The 17,193-nt window shown below is 35.1% G+C and overlaps 1 protein-coding gene across 3 annotated transcripts in view; it reads right to left on the reverse strand.

The window, feature by feature from the left end:
- shg (DE-cadherin) overlaps positions 1-17,193 on the reverse strand; it is a 361,574-nt gene that overhangs the window by 80,416 nt on the left and 263,965 nt on the right. For all 3 annotated transcript variants that reach the window (XM_081764474.1, XM_081764491.1, XM_081764483.1), the window contains one exon: positions 7,447-7,589. In XM_081764474.1, coding sequence (XP_081620600.1) covers positions 7,447-7,589 — 143 coding nt within the window. The remainder of the gene's footprint in view (positions 1-7,446; positions 7,590-17,193) is intronic.

A 17,193-nucleotide genomic window follows, 5' to 3' on the forward strand; every position in this document is an offset into this window, starting at 1 on the left:
TTCATTAATTATTTATTTCTTATTCTTCCGACAGAAGCAATGAAATATTAAATTTGTTTACGCTGTCACGTACACAAAGGATATAGTGTATATTTGCATCTGTTCATGTGTGTTATTCAATATAGTTTATAAAACGTAACACAAAGAGAAAAAAACATGCAAACACTCGCAATAATAGAAGAACTTGGCAATTAAAGGTTAATAGAAATTTTACGACTCGATTATGACGATTCATATCATGTAAAATTTTCCCCTTGTAAATGTTACTACATAGTATGTGCATATATAGATCACACCCTTATAGAAGAAAAATACAAGGGCGTTGCTTATCTAATACTAACATTGCGTACATTGGCCTTTTATTGGTTGCTTGATTTATGAGCTGATAGTATTCTAACCACGCTAAAAGCACCAACTTCATTGTTGTTATCCTGATAACATAACGCACAGAATGGTAGAATAATGTGATAGCTATCAAAATACGGGAGAAATAAATTGATCCTATACATATATGTATATATCGCAGCTATAGTCAATGCTTTGGTAGAGGAGCAATTTGCAACAAAAGATTTGGGAGATTTGTTTATACGCGTTTTAATAAACTACTTCATAAACAATTCTTTGATGTGGGATGGAAGAAAGACACGTGTATTATTCCTCCTATATTTCCTATAACCCGTTGTTTAATCTCAAGGTGTACCTCTGGAATCATACAGAAAAAACACATGTGTTAGTTGGCAATCTCAAAACACAATGCTGTTCAGACCTAGCAATCGTACTCCTTGAGATCTCTGGGGATAAACCACTCAATTTGCTGTGTGTTATTAGCAGGGTCTGAATATTCACATCCAAACCGGCGAAAAGGTTTCCAAACTTCAAGGGTACGTAGTACACCAATGGATAAAAATTAACTGCGAAAAACAAAAATCCAGTGTTAGTAATAAAAAATAAGGAATAGGTCATTGGAGAAATTGCGTGAGAGAGAGAAAAATTGTTAGTTGGGTATAAATTATTTTCTGTGAGATTTTCTGTGAGGATATACACTCATGCCCAAAATTATTGTTGCATGTCTATAAATATGTTGTTCTAGGAATATAATTTGATAACGAATTCGCCCGGTATTTCTTATAATGTTAGTACGTGTATAATTGGCAAAGACATGTATGTGGTAAATTTAATTTCAAAAGAGCAGTAAATAAGGACAACAAAACGAAAATAAAACTTTCTTGTCCATTTAACAATAGTTTGTTCTATTCACTCTAATTTTCGTACTTATAATTCTTTTCCTATGAAATTTACTACAAACATACATTTCCCGATTATACACATAGTATCGGTATTAAAAGTACCCTGCAAAATCATTATCAAATTATATTCTTACAAGAAGACAGTTATAGATATGCGACAATAATTTTGGAAATGAGTGTACATGTCTGATTCCTGGTGGGGATATTTGTGTTATCAGATGCAAATCCGAGAATTGGCTCTGGATCACATTTTTTTTTTAAAGAATATGTCTTGTTGTAAATAGCATCGGTGCTGAAAAAGCGGTTAAATTCAAACCACACAACCAATCTGAAACTGCAGAAATTGACCTGTCGGTTCCTGACCAAATACTGATGATGATGATCCCACTTGCAGACATTGGTGTACCCAGATCTCTGGACTCGACTATGCTCAAGATGATCCCGAAATAATATTGGTTGATAGAGATTGACAGCAATGGGAGCACCAAGCTAATGAGACAGATCTACAACTAGAATCCAAACCGCACGATCCCTCATGAAGAATAAAACCCGTGGAGATTTCTTCCTTGTTTTTAATTAATGTAGTTAGTTTATTATATATATATATATATATATATATATATATATATATATATATATATATATATATATATATATATATATATATATATATATATATTTCTATAGGCCTAACTAGATAACCACATAGACAAAAGGGAGTTCATACTACTGAATAAACTTTGGTACTATGTGTAATCAAGACCTGCTATTTAATGCTAATAGAAGACTTATCAACAAACTAAAAAAAGTTCGTTACTGAATTGTCTACGTCTCTGTGTGTATGTGTCTGTTCTTTGCCAATTTTTGAATTTTGAGCCCTCCATTCGAGGGAGCATCAAAACCTAAGAATTGATGAAATTTTTCGTGTCACTCTTACCGTTCCCGAGAAACTGGCTAAAAAAAAATCCGATTTAAGGAGCCGTCTAGTGAACCGTAAGTCACAAAGAGATCATACTGGTGTTGATCATTACCAATATTGACTTAATACCAATACCAGTTATTGATTCATCAATTATTGCATCATTAGTGAATTTAATCAAATAAATTTAATATACAATTTCATGTAAATTTCGAAAAAACAATAATTATTTTTAAGTTCGTTCTGGCAATGCTCTTTGAGCATTTTTTTAATTTTCTACCTAGCAACATCGTACATCGTACCTGCTTCTTCAACTGAAAAATGAAAGCGTGAAGAATATACGATGGCTGATTTAAATAACTGTACTTGGAAATCGTTTCCAAGAAGTTAGACTGTCGGATCACTTGACACTTCACGAAATATGTTAAAGATTTCGAATCCGACAGATATTGCCCAAATTATATTGTTATATATCCACGAGATGGAAATTTCAAAATTTTATTTGACTATGTTGTTGGAAGATTAATGCATTATACTTTGGGGTAGGGCAAGACTTCGGTTTTAGTTCTTAAGCACTACTGTGCAACATGATACTGAATCCAATTATGCTTTCTTTTCTTTTCTTTTTTTTTTTTTTTTAATAAAAGCATTAAAATGAACATATTACGTCACATATGGAACTGGGCATTCTCTCGCATTTATCAGAACCTTCTCTACACTAACAAGAAAAAGCCACCACTTAATAAAAATGAAACTGTTTGTTTCTTCTCTGGTTATGAATTTAAAATTTGTTTTGATGTAATATTCAGCTCAGTGTAGTGAAACCCAAGAGGCCATCTCATCTATTCATGCTCCTTTCCGCATCAAATTTTTTTTCTTTACTTTTCCCATTTTGCAATCTCAAAAATGAAACAAAACGGGAGACATAATATACAAAGAAAAGAGACAATTTTACATAGAATAAACCTTTAAATAATAAAACTGTTCTTTTCCATTTTTTAAAAAATATAAATAGCCACATTGCTGTAGTCTAGTATGGAAGCCATTCTATTTAACTATCTTGTTTGCTCTAGTATTTTCTCTACGTGAAACTGAAGCGCACATGAATAATTACACTTTCTATGCTCCGAATTTAATGTTCGTCTTTTGTCTCAAAAAGTATTATTGGAATTGTCTTAGTAGATTGTGATAGTATTCTGAATCATGATAATGAAATGATATCTACGATTTTGAATAAATTAAAACAAAATAAATATTACGTTAAATTTTACGTAAAAGATAAAAATTTATCCACAAAAAAGGTAATTTTAATAGTAAATGGCCCCTTATATGTTAAACTGACAATACGAGTTGGTTTACATTCTTTGTCTGTATAAGAGTACATTTACAAGCACCAACAAGCCCTCGGAGTTCAGTTTTCTCCACTATTAACGGTTCTAATATGTGCATCAGTTTTATTAGCCACGTATGCTATAAATGCGTGTAACTTGAATTACTTATTCGAAAATTGAATTACTTGGATTAAAAATTGTAAAGAAGTTTACAAATAGTGGATGCCGCCATTTGCATTTGTTGGCCGACTTTCAAGTCGAATTACCTGTTATATGCCGTAAAGAAAATGTAGCAGAGCAAAACTTGTAATTGTGCAAATTCAAAAATCAGGAAAAAAAAGTTTGACAAAGTCAGTTTTAAAAAATGTATAGCCACAATAGGGTGTCTTAATAGTCAAAATTGTGAAAGAGTTCCAACGGGAAGAAGGGGGACAGTTACCCAGATGGTCAGGGTGTAAAAATTGGGAAAAAAAATGAAAAATAAATGAAATGAAGACATGTAAAGTAGTTGTAGATGAATGTAAATGTTTTCATGAGTATTTGTAGAAGTGTATAAAAAGTGTACGATGAGAAATGTTCACTTTATCCACTTCATCTTCTGCATCTCCCGCGGAGTTACTATTACAAATTTGCGAATTTGTTTTTAGCAACGTTGCCAGGCCAGGGATCCAAAACATCGGTAACAAGCCTTCGAAAATTTCAGCCGATATCTTTAACTAAACATTAAACAACTAATCTATAGGCATAATCTAAACTAAAAACCGCATATTCTTTTTGTCAGCGAATAAATTAAAGTTTCAGAATCAAGTTTTCAGGAAGTGGGATTATCTTATTTATTACCATCACACCTTTCTCCCATCCATTCATTTATCATCGCTGCTGCTACTTGTTTAATACTTCTTCTCCCTCTTCTCTTTCTTACTGTCGTAGCTACATGCCAACCAACATTTACCCTCTTCCTAATTGAACTTGTGATTGGAAACAAGCACCAGGTGGAATTACAAAACAGTTTCTTAGTGTGTAGTAGCGTGCTCAATGTTTTATTATTGCCGATTTGCTTCTTGTTTTAGTTATCGGCAACTTGACTGTAGAAAATACATGCTCCACCACTGCACTTGACCGGGAAGACTTAAGCAGGGGGGTTGTATTTGGAAGTCAACGACTGTGAGAATATCATCATTCATTTCAGCGACCGCGAAAACTAGATTTGACGCTAATATAGGTCATTTTGGGCTATTTTTACATGTCTCGGTGTCTTCCCCCCCCCCCCGCTGACCCCCGGCCAGCATACAATGGTAGCTGAATTTGCAAGTCATCGCTAATGGAAGTGTCACCATTGATCTCAGCGACCGCGAAAACTATGGATTTGACACTAATATCGGTCATTTGGATTACTTTTGCATGTCCTGGTATCCTCCCTTCCCCCGGTGACCCTCGCCTTGCAGCCGAATAGTGTGAATTTGGAAGTTAATACGATCGGAGTTTCACCATTGATCTCAGCGACCGCGAAAACTATGAATTCGACACTAATATCGATCATTTTCTACTACTTTTATATTACTACTACCCGGTGTCCCGGTAAACGCTTCCCCTAACCCCCGCGATTCGAATTTTGAAAAAAAAAAATCCGCCTTGGTCTGGGGTCTGGACCAAGGTATCCGTGACCAAGATTTGGTAACTTTCGGTATACTCGTCTGGTCCCCAGGCCGCACACAGACAGACAGACAGACAAACGCACAAACAAACTCTTTATTTATATTAGATTTAAGAATACAGCAGGCCTTTAGGTCCCAATTACAGTATTCTGTCTAGTATTCGAAACTGATTCAACAGTTCAGCTCGCCAATAGTTTGCACATTCTACATATATCTAAACTTTTATTTGCCTTGCTGTATCTGTAATAAGAAGCACATATTCGCTACATGGGAGACTTCAATAGTACTTGTCCTAGCTTTCTGTCAGAAAAAGAAATCCGTGTTTGCTTGCCTCATTCTTAAGGTAGGAACCTGAAGTTTACTCTTATTCGTTAGTTCTAAACAATCTGTCTCATTGTTAATGATTTTGAGGGGAAAAAAAGAAGAATGCATCAAGCATGTTTCTCCTTTGCTCAAGGATTTCACAATGAAAATTTGCTACTAGGGTAGCAGCTGAATCAAATTTAGGATAGTGACCTGTCTGTCTGTAGGTGAGTTATCTTAAGAATTTAGTCTGTATCGTCTCTATCTGTTTCGTTCGTGTATATAACATGATTTGGGTTCCATATTTGGTTGGCATATTCTAATTTTGACCGCACGAAAGATGTGTACAATGTCTTGAACACATGCATCGTATTAAAAGTCTCTATCTATTCTCACTACCGAGCCTCAATTTCTGTGTGCTTCATTAGTTATATTTCTTAGGTGAGTTTTAAATGACAAGCAGCTATCATAGGTTACACCCAGATTTATCACTGATTCTGTTTTCTTAAGTGGAGTTCTTCCTATTCAGTATGGAAATGTATGAAGATTTCTTCGTTTTGTAAATGTCATATACATACATTTGTTTATATTTAACCTAAGGCCATTTTCTTGGCTCCATTCATTATAATTTAGATCAATCTGTAGCCTTTCGCAGGATAAAACTAATGTCTGATTAACTTAAATAGATATAATATAGTAATACCTGGAACATAAAAATAGTGTCCTAAAAAAAATATATACCGTGTTATCCGAAATGTTTCACTACCACCACGACATAAACCACCTACGGACACACGTTAGCCATAAATAGGGTTTCCAAATTTTCAGACAAAAATAAAGGTGGACTCAAAAAATTACACTATGGTCACAGTTATACATTTAGTTTATGCTGATATAATTAAATAGTAGGTCATAAAAGTGGTCGCTTGGAGAAAAACCGGGACATTTATTGTTTAGAACAATTTTGGGGGGCACATGATTAAATCTAAGGCGTCTGGGACTCCTAGCCGTGAAGATAACTAGTTTATTTGCTATGATCAAGATTAGTTTTTTATTATTTAAAAAAAAAAAAAACAAACAAAGACTCAATCTAAAATACCGTTTCGTAAATTTCATTATCTTTTATTTTTATTATTATTATTATTATTATTATTATTATTATTATTATTATTATTATTATTATTATTATTATTATTATTATTATTATTATTATTATTATTATTACTAGCAGCGTTCACCCCGCTTCGCTGGGGTCACCCCGGAACGCAATAAACCTTGTTAATTAGATAATTTTTACTTTTTCGCTTTCAAGTGATATGATAAAAACCATAGTAGATTGCAGTAAATGTTAACATTATATCGCCTGTCATTTATGTTAACCCGCCCCGCTTCGCTGCGGTCACCCCAACCCGCCCCGCTTCGCTGCGGTCATCCCGGAACGCAATAAACTTTGTTACTTAGATAATTTTTACTTTTTCGCTTTCAAGTGATTTATAGCGCCTGTCAGTTATGTTAACCCGCCGAGTCACAGGGTCATGCGGGTTGCATATAAATACGTTTATTTTTATACCTATGATGAACTAATAACAAAGGATTTGTACGTATGGACACCTGAATGGTCAATTATCTCAAGACACTGGTAATTGAAAATTAAAGTGATATGATAAAAACCATCTAGGGTCCACATCCTAACAACCCCCCAAAAATGAAAGAAATCGGTTCAGCCGTATTAGCGTGATGAGCGAACAAAGGATTTTTTGTACGTATTGACACCTGATTGGTCAATTATCTCAAGACACTGGTAATTGAAAATTAAAGTGATATGATAAAAACCATCTAGGGTCCAAATCCTAACAACCCCCCAAAAATGAAAGAAATCGGTTCAGCCGTATTAGCGTGATGAGCGGACAAAGGATTTTGTGCGTTCTCTTTTATATATATAGATTATTATTATTATTATTATTATTATTATTATTATATACAGTACTTACAGTTCCTGGGGCTATTACAGCATCGTAACTGTGAAGTGCTTCGGCAGACGGGCCTCTACTTCCTGTTTTGCCCGATAGATGGCGTGAATGTCTCAATCGTTTCGGTGAGTGATGCGTTCGTTGAGCATGGTGGTGGCTGTGGTCTGTAAAGAAAGAAAAATGCATTATTATTTGGAGGAACACAAACACAGGCAGAGATAAAGAAAAAGTATAAAATCGAAAACTATTTGTTATTGACTATTTTTCTTTCTTTCATTGTACATCCTTATTCAGCACAAATTATAAAAATGGGAACTCAACTTATACGTGGATTTAGAACGATGCTGGTACGTTCAGTATTAGATGAAAATATCCAAGCTTTACAGATACTTCTTTTAAGCTACGAAAAATCTTGGTGAAACCTCTTGAAGGAACCCATTTATCTAATAATTTCCATTATGTAGTTCACAGGGACTTCAAGGGCGTCATTTGGAGGGCAGGGGGTAATTCCCCATGAGTTTGAGGAACAAATTCTTTTTGTTTTTAAATTATACATCAATATATTACTAAATAAAAATGTGAAACTCCTTCGGCGGAGGACTCCCCCTTCCCGACAAAATATGAAATGACACTACTGAGAGATTTCATCCTGAATTAGGAATACCATTTCAAAAAATTCCGAGACAAATGTATAGGAACTGAACTGGACTGCTTATCCCACACACACACACACACTCTCACAATATTATATACACATTGCAATATTGTTTCATATTTTAAATTAATTCATCACGAACTGAATTGTCAGTTCTACGGTAGATTCTGGAAGTGTCCCCGTTTTGATTCAATGAATAGCAGTGTTGCCGGGTGCGTGTAAGTAAAAGTTTTATCATGAAAATTTTAAAGTTTCTTTTTCATTGTTTTCAGGAATTGCATAATGTAGACAGATCCTTAACACACCTTTTGATGCACTGAAACATCAGCACTGTTGCCAATTCAGAATGTTAATTTATGAAAACCACGTTTTCCCTACTAACCCCTTACAGAGGCCTCATCCGATTAGTTATTGGTGGAAATGAAAAATTCTTTTTTCCATTCCATAGTTTCCAAGCTACTCCAACTATACAAACTGAAAATTAACGACAGAACATCTATACGTATGAGTTATGAGTCAATTTACGTGACTTGTAAAAAAAATTGATTTACACGTTCGGTTACATCTGTCAACACTATGTGGTTCCTAGTGTAATTCAATCGTTGGTTCCTAGTTTAAAAATATATGCATAAACAAAGTTTCATTTTGGTATAACCATTATTTGTGTATCGCTTCTGGCTCAAAAGTTCTACAATCCCAAACTCCGGGTTCCATTGTATATTGGACACCCTGTACTATCGTACATTCCATGCAACTACTATATGTCTATTACAACAGTTGCTGTTGATAAGTTGCGTTACAATAAAGCTCTGCATAGATTTTAGGCTAGTACAGATATACCTATACCTGCTACCTGAGTGGTAGTAGTACGGTTGACTAAAATTTGCTATCGTAGATACAATGTTTATTCTTGTTACTGAACTTAAATGAACCAACAACCTGGCTGCATCTACCATCCATTTCTCTCTCTCTCTCTCTCTCTCTCTCTCTCTCTCGCTCGCTCTCTCTCTCTCTTTTTTTTTAATATCTCTAACCCAGATTTAAAATACTAAATTCGGCTTCAACAAATTCTACAAAAGTAAGAAAAATTCAGCACGAAACAAAAATAATTCCAATAAGTTTCTAAAAATACAACAATCACTTATATTTAATACATACATCTGTGACTTCACGACTTCCTATTATTTTTATTTTCTAGTATTGTATTTGTGTGCATCTATACTGTGTGTACACCATATGACAGGAAAAAAAAAAAAACGAATCGGAATTGTCTAGCAACGGAAGTTTCTTTTTTTCTTTATTGTAACCTAACCCAAACAACTAACAAGTAACCACATATCACGACTTCGATTCTATCATTTTTTCCCCCTACTTCTTTCTTTCCGTATTCTCGCTGCACGCGAGATGGAGGTGTAACAAAAGAAAGAAGAGCAAGGCAAACACGACAGTAGAAGTAAAATAAAAAAACATATATATATAAAAAGAAAAGGGGGAAAATTGCGATGATTTTCCTTCTTCAGCTGCTGCGATACAATACAGAAAACGTGCCTTGTCATATAAACGCTACGTGTTCAAGAAAAGAGCCAATATACTATTCTGTTGCTTCGAGAAACAGTATCTCACAGTGAGTCACGAACTAGTGCCCCGCAGCAGTAGACACAGGGCGTAAGGGACTAAAGCCATTTCACTCTCTTTCGCTCCTTCAAAACCAGTCAGTCCTCTCGAGGAGGCCCCACCCGAAGGAAGACTCCTCCTTCAACCTCAGTGCCTACCACCACTACACAACTCATCCTCCTTCCGTTCAGATCATGCACTTTTTTTCCTTAATCTCACATCGTGCACTGCGGGGTTGCTACTGGGCAAAGAAGTATCGAATATAAATTACAACCGAAAAATAGATAGAAGGTATGTTTAAAAAAGAAAGAAAAAGGAAGAAGGAAGGAAGAAAAAAATATTAGGATGAAAAGACAGAAAGCCTATCTACCTTACAGACCTCATGCCACTGTTTGCAGTTGGTAGTTTTTAATCTATGATTTTTCTATGGTAATATTTCTTATACTTTTGTTTCAGTTAATACATTTATTATATAATCTGATCTTGTTAAAGACTTAGACGAAATAATTCTACCACATATTCAATAAATTTATCTTACACTGAAGATCTCTAACGCTAAAGACTACCATGACTGTTTAACTAAAGCCCTTTTTAGAAAACACATGGTTTATAGTGAAATTTCGTAAATTTCGTAATAATCAGGTTATCTTTTGGCTACTGCTCCCGTTTAATCAGCGGGGTGCTGGAAATCCTTAGCTCCTATTGTCCGATTTCAATAAATTTTGTTTTGTTTGAAACCTACATGTTTTTATGTGTTTGTGACTCAAAATCAAAGCATCCGGTCTCAATGGACTTATTTTTTGTTGCAGGTTAGGACTGAAAATGGTCAGTCAGCAAATCGAGTTCAAAGATGTTGGAACTAGACCAGTAATGAAGTTTTTCTTCCTCCAAAGGTAGTCTTGCAAAGAGAATCAGGGATGAGATGCTGTAACTGAGCAATGGGTGGTCCACACTCCGTGTTATGCCACTAATAAGAACTAGATTGAGCTGCTGTAAACAGTTGGTATCCACAATCCGTGCTATGCCACTGTTAAGAACTGGGTGTCAAATATAGGACAGGACATTTTGGCACTGAAGATTAATCCCATCCTGGGAGACCCTCCATAGTATAATAATTTTGACTGAAACAATTGAAAAGATGCATGAAATTATTCTCTCTAATCAATTCATTACTGCAAAAAGATAAAAAGAAGGTCTAGGCATCTTCCGTGAGCGCTTTAGTGCCATTAATCGTAATCATCTTGACGTGTATGAAAACTTTCCATCAAGTAGATGTCCAAATATTTGCATGCAGACCAGAAGTATGCAAAGGTGCTTGCTTCCAGAGACGTTTTGAGCAGGATGACATTAATTTTTTGCACATTTGGTCACGGTAGACGGGTGCAAAATGTCTAGTTCAAAAGTTCTTGTAGTGCTTTCTGGGATCAGTTTGTTATTGTTCTGGGATCAATCTTTGTTCATTATCTACAACAAGGTGACATCATCACTGAAGCTTACTATTCATAATTACTAGATAGCCTTTACTCAAAACTGAAGGAACAAAAAAACAGCTTGGAAATTTGACCCGAAAAGTTGTCTACCTTCATGATAGTGCATCCTCTCACAAGAGCAATATTACAATGGACGAACTGGCTATATTAGGGTTTTAAGCTTTAAATCACTCACTGTGTTCACCTGACCTAGACCCATCCGAATACTACAAGTTTGCAGACTGTAAAACAATGCAAAATATGTATTAGGAGCTTTTGGTGGTAAGTTTGAACATTTTGCAGAGGACAGGTAAGACAAAAACGTGAAATTTGCGTTGCTAACGTCATATCGTAAACTCAGTATGAAATATCGAATACCGCCAACTAAAACGCAAAGTTTGCATTGTATTAACACAGACTGATACAGAATAAGGTCCGTGATTTTTAAGAAAGATTTTTGCTATAGTGTATTTGGCAACAGTGTCTGCTTTCAGCTTCAATTTTCATAATTTTTATGGGTATAAATCAAGGTCAGTTATAGTAAGACAAAACTATACGTCACATAAGACAAGGGAGCGACAGAAGGAGAGAGAGGAAAAAAAAACTGAAAAATGACGTCACTCTTTGTGGTGACTTTCTCTTCTTAAAACGTCACGTTTCCCTTGCATCAGTGGCTAGAAGAAAGATGATTCGTAACCGCATGTCCTTGCATTTAAGTGCAATGATTTCACCACTGCACTCACTCTATTTCCTTACCTTACCTTCATTAGTTACACACACACACACATATTATATATATATATATATATATATATATATATATATATATATATATATATATATATATATATATATATATATATATATATATATATATATATATATATATATATATATATATATATATATATATATATATATATATATATATATATATATATATATTGTCGGTACTCACAAAAAGTGCTTTGAATAAGTTTGATTAAATTTACTATAAAATATTTAATAAAGTTTGTTCAATTTATGAAGAGGCGTAGGGGAGAGGGGGGTACATTTGAACAGGGGGTACCTTTGAACATTTAAAATAACAGGCTAGAAATAATAGGATATCTGGTGGTTTCAAAATTTTTAGTTTGACAAAACTGCGTTGCATGACGGTCAACTGTTATCTGCAATTTTAATGTAACTGTTGATGAACAGCAGTACTTTGTTACATTTGTGGGGTGAAAAGTTGGAATTTTTGTAAAGTTTTGTAAGATTTTTGACAGAAGCCTGTGTTTTGATATTATCTGCCATTCATTGCAGAAGCAAGTACATTAATTTACTTATCCAATGTTGCCCTTTGTATTTCACAATAGCTTGTACTATCTGGGTATTATCAAATTCTGCTTGATCGTGCCGGTTGGGGCAGCTTTGAACAAAAGTTAGGGGGCACATTTGAACATTGTTCTACCTATGCTTTTCTGAAAGTTATAAGTACCAGCTACATGTTTGTGTTTTCAGACAATGAAGACAAATGTTCAGTACCAACTGCTGATATTGTGTGTGGACTTTCTAATTCTTGTCTGTCGTTTTCGATTACTTTTAAATTCTCGTCCGCCTCACTTGGGAGTTGAGTATAACCTTGAAGTTGAATTGGATTATAACTGCCACTATTCATCTCAGTGACCCCAAAAACTATGAATTCAACTCAATTCAGATGTGTTTCCGAAGGGGAGGCAAATTATTTAGAGCACAGAGGCGCACAATATACAAATACGGGTCTGCATATATGTTTCAGCAATTATTACTATTATTATTATTTCCTTGCCATACGCGATTGGTTAATTCTTGTGCCTTAAACTGTTAATGCTGCTTTGTTACAATAGCCTTGTTGTTCGTAAACGAATTCATCCTGAAAATAACGATTATTGTAGTAAAATAATGGTTTGTTCAAAACTGCCCCACGTATGTTCAAATCTACCCCATGCTTGTTTCAATCTACCCCCCAAGGGGGTACATTTGAACGACACCCCCTGCGCCCTTGCACAGAATGACAAGATCAAACAAAGTACTCTATTTTATGGCAAATATAATGTATATTATATTTAGCTTTTGCTACAGTTCTATAAGGAAATTTACTGGGTGTTTGGAAGCAAAAACGAATATTCGAAAACAGATGTTCAAATGTACCCCCCTCTCCCCTATAATACACATTCTGAGAGAGAGACGGAGAAAAAACAGATCTGTTTTGAAAGTACATATCCAAATTAACGAGTTTGGGACTAATTCGGCTCACTGGGGAAATTATTTAGAAAAAAGAAATAGGTTGTGAAATTAAAAAAAAAAAAACTAAAATAGCTTTAGTTTAATAAAGTTAACACCATCTTTACTATATATATATTTTTTTTAATACAGGAAACTTCAATTAAATATAAATTTTTATGCTGGTTTAAATAGGAATTTCAAGGAAATTCTTATCGTTTATTTTTTGAGAACGAATAAATACAGTTCGTATTTCAGGATAGTTTTTTTTTTTTTTTAATTATTATTACTTCCATATAATATCAATCTCGATTACTAAAAGTTCGAATAATTGGAGTTATACTTCAGCAGTTTAATTATAATTTCTTTGTAGTAGTAGTAGATAGAAAATTTGTAATACAGGCTTCCGATTTCGGAACCAAATATGTGCTGGGTAATTCAGTGTATTTCCAAGTTTACTACTACTATAATTAATAAAACTGTAAATTTATTTAAAACCTCTAAATTTAGGGTAAGAATTTTGGTAAAATTGTTCAACTTTTGTTTGGCCAAACAATGTAAACTCAAAAGGGCAATTAGTATTCCTACCTGTCAGCAATATTCAAGCATAAGAGTATTTGCACACGTCCCCGGCAATGCCGGATCCGGCACCGACAATGCCGGAACCGGAACCGGGGCTGCTTTGCACACGCAGCCGGCAAAACCGGAACCGGATCCGGCAATGTCGGTGCCGGCGCTGCTTTGCACACACATCCCGGTGATGCCGGTGCCGAAAGGTAGTTTATGTTTGAACGTGAAGGAGAGAACATGAGTCCGTTTTATACATTATATGAAAAGCTGCGTACATATGATTCGAAATTTTTTTATTAATTACTTTCGCATGTCTAAACAAACGTTCGATTTCTCAGTACAACGAATTAGTAATCATATTCAGCACTGTTCAGATTTTTTTTTTTTTTTTTTTTTTTTTTTTTTTTTTTTTTTTTGCAAGAGCCGTGTAATATTACAGACTGACTTGAATAAATGGAAGGGTCGTTCAATATCTGAGAAATAGCTCAATGCAAAGAACAAGGTTAATTGTATTACGTCAATCAAGTGACGTAGGAGCATTAACGTCTAAATCCCCAAATATCTTTTCTTTAGTACACAAAGGTATATTTGCTCTTTGTGTGTGTGGATGTGTGCGCACGAGGCATATGGCCTTCTTTTGGTTTCTTTCTCTTTTTTTCACTTTTGTTGCCATAATTTTAACATCTATTTAAATTTCTCAAAATTGAAACATGCTGAGATCAAGCTATTTAAAATAATAATAATAATAATAATAATAATAATAATAATAATAATAATAATAATAATAATAATAATAATAATAATAATAATAAGCTCTACAAAGGCAACATTGCGGCTGCCTATTCACTCAGTATACAATCGTTCTATGGAACAAATACCAGACAAGACAGAGTACATATTTTTATTACGATCTATAAGGTAAAACAGTATGCAACCACAAGAATGGAAATTTTCTTGTTCTGTTTGTGCATTTTCAGTTCTTTCTGTAGCTGTGTTGTAGTTTTTATTTACTTTAATTTTATTTACAACCTTTGTTATGCTTGAAAATGCCTACTTCTACGATTATGATGGATATTTATACCGTACATACTGGGTTGCATAATTAACAGGATAAGCACTGGACAACTATCCTACATTCATAATTTCTTCGTATCTTCATTTTGTTCATTTCCGCCATGTTGATTTTTTTTTAAAATTATGACTTCATATATGCTAAGACATATTCTCTATCAAAACGAATCCAACGACCCCTTTGTTTAAATCGTTTAAGTAAGTTTCAGCTGTAGAAGATAACAAATTAATATACATACATACATCTGTGAAACTCACTTTCCGCGTTGCCGTAGTTGGATAATTCAAACAAGATCCGAATTTCCCTTGCTGAGAAGTTATGTAAATAGCAAGCCACTATATCTGTGGTACCTCACAGCAATTTTGATTATTTCGTTCTTCATTATATATTCATATGATGTGAAAAAAAGAAAATAACAAAAAACCTGAAGTAAACAAAAAATCCAAATACAGGAAAAGAAACAAGAATACACAACACCTTGCCACTCACTCACTGTAGCTAGATTGAAGAAACCTATCAACAAGCCGGCTCCGTCTTTGCCGGCTGCGTGTGCATCTACGCATAATAAAACATTGCCGCCGACAAAACCGGAGCCGGAGCCGGCACCGACATGTCGGCGGCTAGTCCGGCTGCATTTGCCGGAGCCGGGAGTTCCACCGGCTTTTTTGCCGGGTCGGAAAGCGTGTGCCAGCTACCATTTGATTACATTGCCGCCGACTCCATCGCCGGCATTGTCGGAACCGGATCCGGCATTGCCGGGGACGTGTGCAAACGCTGTAAGAGGTAGGTTCCTCTTTTCTCCAAGGAATGGAACTAAAAAAAAAAACTTTTCCCTTTACAACTATAATTTACTATTATTATTGAAAAAGGTTACAATATTTGCTAAACACACACACACACACACACACACACACACACAAGAAAGTGATCTTAACATAAAGTAAGCTTTTATTAAGTTTTACATTAAAATGCTACAAAACAAGCTCAAATTCCGTTTTAACTACTTTTACATATAAACATGAAACTTGACTCTCTCAACCCAAGTATCACGACTTCTTTCTTACACATGACTGAAAGTTTTTTTTTTTTCACTGTTTTAGCCGTTTTCTCAATTTGTGCCAAGACTAAAATCTAGGGATGGCCACAAAGTTCCGGTTCCGGCGGAACCGGTTCTCGGAGATCCGGTTTTTAGAAACGGTTCTGGAACCGGTTCCGGGTCTTAGGAACCGGTTCCAGAACCAGATCTGAACCTGAAAACCCGGTTCCAGAACCGGATCTTAGTAACCAGTTCCAGACCTGGATCCGAAAGCCCCCAAAGACCCGTAAAGGAGGCAGAAAGTTCACCTTCAAAAAAAAGCAAAGAGGACCATGCGCTTGTGCCTTCCCCGCCCAGACCCGCTTGTGCCCCCAGAAAAAAATTTTGGTCCACCAGTGGGTATTTAGCCAAATGAGTTGGCCAGTTTGCCTGTTTAGCCAATGAGTTTGCCAGTTACCCAGTTTGTTTAGCCAAATGAGACAAGCAGCCGCCGCCTGGGCGCCTGCCTGTCGCTTCCATTTCATCTAGCATACTGTTCACAGCCTGCCAGCAGCTCGGGTTTAGCGTAAGAATGGTCACAAAGTTTCGGTTCCAGCGGAACCGGTTCTTGGAGATCCGGTTTTCAGAACCGGTTCTGGATCCGGTTCCAGACCTGGTTCCGAAGAACCGGTTCTAGACCTAGATCCGAAAAACCGGTTCCGGAACCGGATCTTCTAGAACCGGATCCGTTCAGACCCGAAAACCGGATCCACCAGGAACCGGTTCTGGCCACCCCTACTAAAATCTCACCACAAACTTCAGGTTCCTCCTTTTTTAATTTTTTTATTATTTTTTTAATTAAAAACCAAAGTTATTTCAAGAATTTTATTATTTATTTTATTATTACACATTACCTTTATTGTTTATAACAAGTTATTTAATTTTTAATGTTAATTTTAGTCATGAGCTTGGACATAACTATCGTCCTTTAAAACAAATATTTTTTTGTTTATTTAAATTGTTTTTTTTAGTTTATTTAATTCAATTACTAAAAATACTGTTTCATTTACATTTACAGTGATCATTTCTTTTTTATATGAATTTTTGCTTTTATTCTCGTGATATTTAA

The sequence above is a fragment of the Thermobia domestica genome, chromosome 1 (genome assembly GCF_964235325.1).
Source record: "Thermobia domestica chromosome 1, izTheDome1.hap1.1, whole genome shotgun sequence".
Classification (NCBI taxonomy): Eukaryota; Metazoa; Arthropoda; class Insecta; order Zygentoma; family Lepismatidae; genus Thermobia; species Thermobia domestica.